The 8,476-nt window shown below is 44.1% G+C and overlaps 2 protein-coding genes across 11 annotated transcripts; one reads left to right on the forward strand and one right to left on the reverse strand.

The window, feature by feature from the left end:
• Positions 1-214: 214 nt before the first annotated feature.
• nfyal (nuclear transcription factor Y, alpha, like) lies at positions 215-6,764 on the reverse strand. Of its 10 annotated transcripts, none has more exons than XM_037102853.1 (10): positions 6,596-6,764; positions 5,705-5,809; positions 5,452-5,535; positions 4,429-4,575; positions 3,691-3,822; positions 3,496-3,598; positions 3,228-3,379; positions 2,227-2,400; positions 1,774-1,884; positions 215-1,251 (listed from the first exon to the last, which is right to left on the reverse strand). In XM_037102853.1, exons 2-10 carry the CDS (start codon positions 5,783-5,785, stop codon positions 1,186-1,188), a joined length of 1,050 nt encoding a protein of 349 aa, XP_036958748.1. In that variant the 5' UTR covers positions 5,786-5,809; positions 6,596-6,764; the 3' UTR covers positions 215-1,185. The 10 variants fall into 10 exon arrangements, with proteins under 10 accessions (XP_036958748.1, XP_036958746.1, XP_036958743.1 ...); XM_037102851.1 differs by having other exon boundaries at positions 3,210-3,379; positions 6,596-6,762; XM_037102848.1 differs by having other exon boundaries at positions 3,210-3,379; positions 5,449-5,535; positions 6,596-6,762.
• A 241-nt stretch (positions 6,765-7,005) lies between these two features.
• Positions 7,006-8,374, forward strand: ngrn (neugrin, neurite outgrowth associated). The gene is made up of 3 exons (XM_037102859.1): positions 7,006-7,444; positions 7,526-7,636; positions 7,720-8,374. The coding sequence occupies exons 1-3, from the start codon at positions 7,227-7,229 to the stop codon at positions 8,300-8,302; spliced, it is 912 nt and encodes a 303-aa protein (XP_036958754.1). The 5' UTR covers positions 7,006-7,226; the 3' UTR covers positions 8,303-8,374.
• The last annotated feature ends 102 nt before the right edge of the window (positions 8,375-8,476 follow it).

The following is an 8,476-nucleotide window of genomic DNA, read 5'->3' on the forward strand; positions in this document are numbered from 1 at the left end:
ACCCAGCACTAGTTGCTATGCAATATTATGCAAATATCTCAAGACCTTTTACATGCACAAAAACATATATAAACACTGAGGGAAAGGAAACAAAAACCAAAATGCATAACAGGTCTCCTTTATATCAATGGATACCCTTCATGGGATATCCTGACTTGATGGAAAGAGGAGTTTAAATTGACCGAAAATGCAAATGAACAAAGGACAAATAACCTCGAGTCACATAATAAAATTTAATAGACATAGATTTGATGAATATGATGTCCAACCTTTTTTTTATTAGCAAAATAATAATATCATTTCAGAATTGCATCTGATGGGTAAAAAAATCTATCTACACTGAAAAACAACCAAAACACTTAAGGTGGACTCACCAATGAAGAAGTAACTACATGGATAGAATATGAAATATGTTGCAACACCAAGTCATTTTTTCATACAAACACTATTTCTAACCACAAAATTGTATAAAATGCATCCACAGAATTGGGTAAATTAGTAAGCATGTCCGAATAACACTGGGGATGAAAAGAATTTCTGTACAATATCTTCACATTTGTATCACACACAGTTTTTGCTCAGTGGACACAGATTGAATGTATTATGCTGAGTCCATCCCCCCACAGTATAGGGGTTGAAATAAACCAAATGTCAAAATACGGGCCATCACATAAAAGATAAAGGACACAAGTGTAGCATCAACGCTTGAGTGTCTCTGAAAAAAAATCTGTACCATTTACAAAAAATATTCAAAGCAACAAGGAACCACGAGCGACAAATTCTCATCTTTTTAACAGCCCAGGGTGAGACCGAGAATGACCTCACTACAGTCATTTCCTCTGTTGAACTAGCCCTGGCAATCCATAACTTCATGTCTCATTATTGTCCAAATCCTTACAAAAAATAGAACACTGGTCCTAAGTGCTTGACCAGTTAAGATGAACGTGGAAGCATCCTCCATTTTAAAAGAAGACAGGAGCAGTCGACATGGCCAGCTCCCTGGAAGACCCTTGAAGGAGTGGAGAGATAACAGAAGAAACCCAGTGGCAGTGCTGTGGTCTGGGGTGTGTGATGGTGGGGCAGGAGGGAGTGAGAGGAGAAGGTGCTGCAGATGGTTTAATTAGGATGAAGAGTCTCAGGCAGGGTAAAGTTCACAGGCAGAAGTGATGATTGCTGGCAACGGTGCTACGAAACTCGGATCATCTGAGCCACCGTCTCATCTGCTGCTGCCTGAGCTGCCTCCTGCTGTTGCTGCAACAGAGGAGGAGAAAAGACCATTATTAGAGGTGCAACAATTACTGAATTAGTTTTAATGACTAAATGACAGGGCTGCACAATTTGACCTAAAAATAGTCTTGCAACATTGGCAAATGGCTAAATGACAAAACATAACATAAATATTTCTATGTTTTGGTATCTCATCAAAGCACTTCATAAATCCTAGGACTGGCCAACAAAAGCAAATATGACAAAAACATTTACCATAATATTGATATCTTTGATATATTGTAGGGATGACTCCTGATACTTAATCATGTTTTATTGAGATTTTTGAAAACAATCATCAGTAATGTGGATATAACGTCTAATGGAGTAAAACTGCATCACTTTACCGCAGCCATTAAAACCAGGAAGAGACAACTCTTATACCTAATATGTTGATCCAAATTGATGATAAACAGACTCATATTACAATAACAATACAATATCAATACACTGCCCAGCCCTACTGAGTGATGATGAAGGTGACGCTTACTACACATAGCTTCCTACCTGTGCCAGGGCCAAGGCCATTTCCTCCTTGTCCTTGGGTGAAAAGAAACGTCCTCCATCTCCTCGCTTACGCTGCATAGCATGACGGTGGCGAGACTCGTGTAGATATTTCTGCCAGAGAGAGAGAGAGAGAGAGAGAGAGAGAGAGAGAGAGAGAGAGAGAGAGAGAGAGAGAGAGAGAGAGAGAGAGAGAGAGAGAGAGAGAGAGAGAGAGAGAGAGAGAGAGAGAGAGAGAGTGTGGATGCATTGGATGATTGCCAGTTTCACACTTTAAATACACTGTGCCACCTCTGTGCCAGTACTGGTTGAAAGGTAATCTCCTTGTGAGATTACATCGGTACATAGCTCAACAGCACTAAACTGTGCAGTTTGTAAAGCATTTATGAGGGATTTTTTGATTTAGTCCTTAAATTAAATGACTCTTTATAATAAGGGTTGGAAACACAGGCTTACCCTCCTTTCTTTGGGGATCTTGCCCTCAGCCTCCAGCTTGGCCCGGGCCTGTCTTCGCTTCAGGATGCGATGATATTGTTTTGCATTGACGTACAGAGGTTCCTCCTCAAGCATCTCGGCCCCTGGCAGGGGGATACGCTGCATGGCTGGAACTGCACCACCTCCAGGCACCATCTTATAGAGGGAGAGACACAGAGAGCGATATGGTGCTTTGAATCGCAGGCAGGGAAAGTATCAACATACTGACACAAACGAGCAGTTACTGTGCAAATAGTTAAGTCATTATTGCATCTACCTTTGGGCCTTTTTTCAAAACTGATGTACAATACTGCATCACAATACAGCTTTCACCTTTACAGGCTCATGTTAGCACACCCACACAGGTGTTTTCAGCCATTCAAGTTGAACAGACATTTCTACTTGTTTAATCTGGGTGGAGTAATGCTGGGAAGGAGCCTGAATTAATAACGTTAATAAAAGGTTCAAGTTTTCCCATCCTAACAAGCACAGTAGACGTGAAGGAGATGTCAATCAAACATCTGTAAACACCCATACAGTCTTAAGAAAAGGTCTACTCTGCAAGATTAGTGAAAACACCAGTGTGGGTGGACAACGGGTGTAAAATAAATACAGTTATGTTCACATCATGGTTCAACCAACTGAACTGACACTAGACCAAAGCATAAATGGTCTAATAATGTTGCTTGAGAAGTTTCATGGCTATTTTTTTGCTCAGCTTTTTGATCAAATTGTCCAACTGAGACAAAAGTTCTAAGCATAACCAGATTCCTTCCTCATCATTCGTCATCACAGTACGATTTCTTCTATTCTACAGTATAACAATGGCAAATGTAATTAGCACAAAATTTAAAGTGATTAACTACATACATATGGTGCTCTTAAATGCTCCTCCACCACAACACAAACCCTTGTGTGAGTCTAGATTTTCTTTAAAAAAAAAAGGGTAAAAAGACAATGGGTACCTCTGCACAGGGTCTTACCATGACCATTCCACCTGCATTGACCATGTTACCAGAGACGGGCAGGGTGACGGTCACAGTGCCTTGGCCGCTGTTGGTAGTGTTGGTGTTGGCACCCCCTGCCTGTACAATCTGGGCACCTGCCAAGCTGGCAGCTGGAATTGTGATCATTCCTGCAAACACATTATCATCACAGTTCTTATTCCAAAAGACAACTCCACAGTGCTCTTGTTTAGAAAGTCTACAAAGCAGAAGGCAAACACAAGAGATAGGAGAAAACTGAGTTTACCCTGCTGCAGGACAGTGCCATCTGCATTGACAGGCTGGTAGACGATGGTCTGGCCGTCAGCCGTCTGTGCCACCTGCTGGCCCTGCACGCTGATCTGCTGCCCCTTTGTGACAACAAGAGAGGAGAGAGGACACTCAGTAATCACATCAGTAATAAACTGGTCAAATGGCCACTCAACTGGTCAGAATTACACACCTGATTCTGTCCAGCTGTGATGGCCGTCTGCGGCTGCTGGATGATGATCTGCTGGGGCTGACCCTGCTGACCCTGGAGCTGGAGAGTCTGACCGCCCTGCAGCTGGATCTGACCTGGCTGCACCAGCTGGATCTACACATGGACCCAGGACACAGTTTGCCATCAGTCCACTTTTCAATCAAATGGTAAGTTCAGAACATCACAGAATGGTTTCATTTACATTTCTCTGCATCTCTGATCTCGAACATCTACACGTATATAACATCTTTTGGGCACTTCAAATAAGAGAAACTTTAAAAAAAAAAAAAAAAACAATTCTGCCTGTGCTGCAAATTCTAAATCAATTCAATGTTACAGGAACAAACATGTAAGAGGCATTTGTTAACAGACACAGTTAACTACTTAGCACCCCAAGTGATGTCTCCAGATACCTTATGACCGCCTAACAGTCAAAATCCAAACACTCTTAATTTACTATCATAGATGACAAAGAAGCATCAAATATTAAAGTTTAGACGCTGGATACTGCAAATGTTGCATACTTATGTTTGAAATATGATAAAGGATTAATCGATTGTCAAAGTAATCTTGTTTCCACAGTCACAATGTGCTTCTCGTACTAAATTGAACCAACAATCTAACAATACTATTACACAGAGAACACTGTGTCCTGGCACAGGATAATGTGGTATAATTTGAATACAGATATAAATCTAGTAACTGATCCTCATCCCTTACCTGCTGTAGTCCCTGGGCTCCAGATACAGGCACCTGCATTATGGTTTGACCCTGACCCCCTGACATGGCCTGCACCATTATGGGTTGCCCCGATGATGTGATGAGCTGCCCACCGCTCACCTGGACCATCAGAGGCTGTCCCTGGACCTACAGAGAGATACAGAACGTTATAAGAGCACTGCCAGTGCACGTAAGCTCAGTAACCCTCATGTGTGACGCACAGGATCGCAAGCAAATGATATCAAACCAGGAACATCCATGATACCACATTATGGATAGATGTGTTTGATGATTTGCCGTCGTTCTTTCTCTTCTGGGATGTACAATATTGAAACCATTCAGTTCCACTGTGAATCCAAACTGTAGCCCATTTACAGTATATCCTCAAATATACAAAACCTCTGCATTCAGTGGTTTTGTATGTAATGGAATACTGCTTCAGAGATTAGTTTATGACAACTTGAGCTTCTTAAAAGAACAAGTGACCATCAAATTAATGTGGTCCAACTTGCATCCATAAAAGAATCACACACGACCACATTGGACGACTGATAGCATGTGGCAGCAGTTGTACCGAAGGAAAAAATGCAAGAGGAAGAAAACTCACTGACATTTCGCAAGAAGACAACAATAACAGCTAGACGATGAGAAGTGACAGCAACCAGTGACTATGGATTCATGCTGTTCGAAGCCAGTTCTTTCTGCTAACTTCATCTTCATCAGGAAGAACACTGTCTGACTTACAAGACTTGCTTTTGAAAGCAGGAGACGAACACAACTCAAAACAGAAGTCTGTTGACAGTCATATGAGAGCATAAGCAGGAACCTGAGGTGGACACACGACACACTGTGCTGAGGAACATGCAGTTCAGGCAGCTGTAAGACATGCTGGGGGAGAGAGGATGAACCAAACACCACTGAAATGGGTCATGGAAAACAGCCCTACAGCAGAGTCGGAGCATGCAAACTCGCAGGCTGTAACACTGTCATGACACTGACACAGGCCGGCGGTGACACCACTACCTGGAGTGTCTGAACCTGCTGGCCTGAGGCCGTCACCACTGGCGCCTCTGTCTGCAGCTGCACAGCCGTCACTGTGCCCTGCGTCTGCAGGCAAGGCAGGACAACAGAGTCTCAGGCAGCTTATTATCAGGACAATGGATTGGATATGGAATCCACTGGGAGGCTTTAATGCTGGGTACCTGTTATCTTACGATGACGGTATAACAAACATTTTTATTAAAACCAAATGTACCTGGGTGAATTCTGAGCTCACCTGCTGTTGGATCTGTCCATTGGTAGTCTGCACTACTATCTGCTCCCCCGTCGTAGTGGTGGCAGTGGTGTACTGCTCCATAGCTTGTTATTATCACGGTCCTCTCTTGAAACAAAAGACACATACACATTATTATCTCACGTATATTTATATCTATTAGCTCTTATTTTAGATGAAACCCACAACATACGTGTGCAACCAGAAAGACAAACAAGTTTACAGTCCTGTCTGAACCTCGCCCACTGTTAACGTTAGCACGACATTATTTAAATATGGAAACATTAGCGGCCTTTTTAACTCCAACTCATCGCGCTTATATATTTATATATCTGAATTACATGTGTCTGAAATTAAGAGGTGATACATGTATCCCACGCTTGACAAAATAATGTAAGGGCAGCTGCTACGACGTTTAACGGGCTGTTTTGGTGAGAGCTAGCAGGGCTACCGTCGGTTTTAGCTAACTGTTAGCTAGCGTATAAAGCGTGGTAAATGCCAGAAAGCATAAACTGAGGTTAGTTAAGAGGTAAAATGATTAGGTGAGCCTTTATGTAGGTTGTTGTTTATCATAACTGATGATGATTTGCGGGACAGCGTTTACAGAGAGACTGGACCTTGCTATTATCAACCCTCCCTTTGTTTGAGATTCGATATTTAAGCTAACTAGCTAGAGTTAGCTCGGGCTTGTCGCCCACCATATATCATGTTTCCACACAGGAGCCAACATAGCGAACAAGAAGTTATTTGCAGCCTAACCAGCCCGGGACGAAGCGGTCGGAGTCAAACTGCCATTCGATTTTTTTGCATTTAGCAGGGTTAGTAATTTGGTTGGTCCGTAGCAAACCAATCCGTGCTGACAACTACCAATGCCTTCAATCGGGTCTCCCTTACCGTATCTCCGCTGTCCGGTTTCCCTCTGATTGGCTCCAGTACAGCTCGCTAAAGCCCAATCAACAAAGTGAGCGGACAAAATGGCGCAAATGAGACAACGGAGCCCGGGAGGAGGTGCGCAGCTGCGTGACACATGAATAAGCGGGGACGGGGTAGGGTGCAGTTCCCGTGTTGGCCGGCAGATGTCGCCATTGAGATACACGTTCTGTCCCCTGAGGCAGATCCTTTGGGATATATTCGTACATTTATGTATCTATTCATCACATTATTTAGAAGCGAATCGTGAAACAGAAGTTTAATCATGAAGTGAATGTGCTTCATGTTACAAGTGAACGCAGTTGTTCAGTTCATGTTAATTTGATAGTTGCACCTCCGCGTCGCTAGGTGGCAGCACCGCGCTCCCCACTAATGCTGTAAAAGGGGATGTTTGCGGAAGTGCGTCCATCCACGACCACGATTTTTTCAAGTTTTCAAAGTGCTTTGAGGCGACTGTTGAGGTTACTGGTGAAAGTCGCTTCTCTGTTGTGAGTTTGACGACCAAACGTGTCAGTGAAATTCGTGGCTGACTTCCTCTTTGGCAAAAAAAGCTAATGCTCTCGGCTGAAAAAGGGAGGACACGCCGTCGGTGAGCATGGCTCGACCTCTCCAGCTCCTCTCCCTCCTCTGCAGGCTCGGTGCTCGGTCAGTGCTCCCCTCGGTTCCTGTTAACAGCTTTCGATTTGCAAGCAGAGGTGCCAGCAAGGCATGGGCGGGACGCAGCCATGAGCCCAGGGGCAGAGTGTCAGACAGAGATGACATGTCTGATGATGAACTGGATGATGTAGAAGACAAAGTCCAGGCCCTGGTTGAGTAAGTGTTAGCAGGAGTAATCACATAATTACAGTGTAAATTATAGTGTGATTTACAGTCCCCCACTCTTGTGCTTTTCAGTGAAGAGAGAAAGAAGCAGAGGACTGTGAAGTATCATATACTGAGAAGGCACATGACCCCATCAGGAGCCCCACAGAGGAAGCTCACCTGGGATGCTATGGAGCAGATCAGGTGAGGAGCTCTCCCAAGAGACATCTTTTCTGCGTTCGATGTAACTGCACTGTCAGGGACTTGATATGAACTGTTACTTTCAGATATCTGAAGCAAGAGCAACCAGATGAGTGGACGGTGGAGCGTCTGGCTGAGGGCTTCTCTGTCACCCCTGATGTCATCCGGAGAGTCCTCAGGAGCAAGTTCCACCCCCCTCCTGAGAAAAAAGCCAAGCAGGACTCTAAAGTGATGGCTGGACTCCGCCAGCAGGTGCTGCCCTCAGGTGCTGGCAGCGGGCTGAAACTGCCTGGACAGCACACACCAGCTGCACTCCCACCTGGAGGAGGAGAAGGAGCTGTGGTACCTGTGGCTGAGCGGACTCTGATGCTGCGAGGTGAAGGCTCAGCAGCACCCCTGGCTAAGAGTCCTGCCCCACTTTCTGTTCTGCCCAGCCAGGTCAGAGCCGGTGTGGGGAAAGTTTCCCCGGACACAGAATGCACAGAAGAGGACAGCAGCACTAACACAAACCCCACAGAGGAGAACAGAGAGGATGAGGAGAGCTGGGATGGACGAGTGATGACCGAAGAAGAACTGGAGGAGTTTATGGAAATGGAGAAGCCGTCTCCTGTCGTGCAAGTCGGAAAAGACTTCTTTGATGCAGAGGGAAACTTTTTGTATAGAATCTGAGGACTAACCATGTAAAGAACTATATGATGCCTTGTTATAAATTAAACTATTAAACGGTGTATACAAATTGGGCTCTGGGTAGTTGTGACCGCATTTCTTACAATATGTAGATTTTTAAATATTTTTTTTACAAAACTGAATTAATGCAGAGATTTATGAGCACAAAATATGTTA

Source organism: Acanthopagrus latus, chromosome 7, assembly GCF_904848185.1.
Source record: "Acanthopagrus latus isolate v.2019 chromosome 7, fAcaLat1.1, whole genome shotgun sequence".
In the NCBI taxonomy this organism is placed as follows: domain Eukaryota; kingdom Metazoa; phylum Chordata; class Actinopteri; order Spariformes; family Sparidae; genus Acanthopagrus; species Acanthopagrus latus.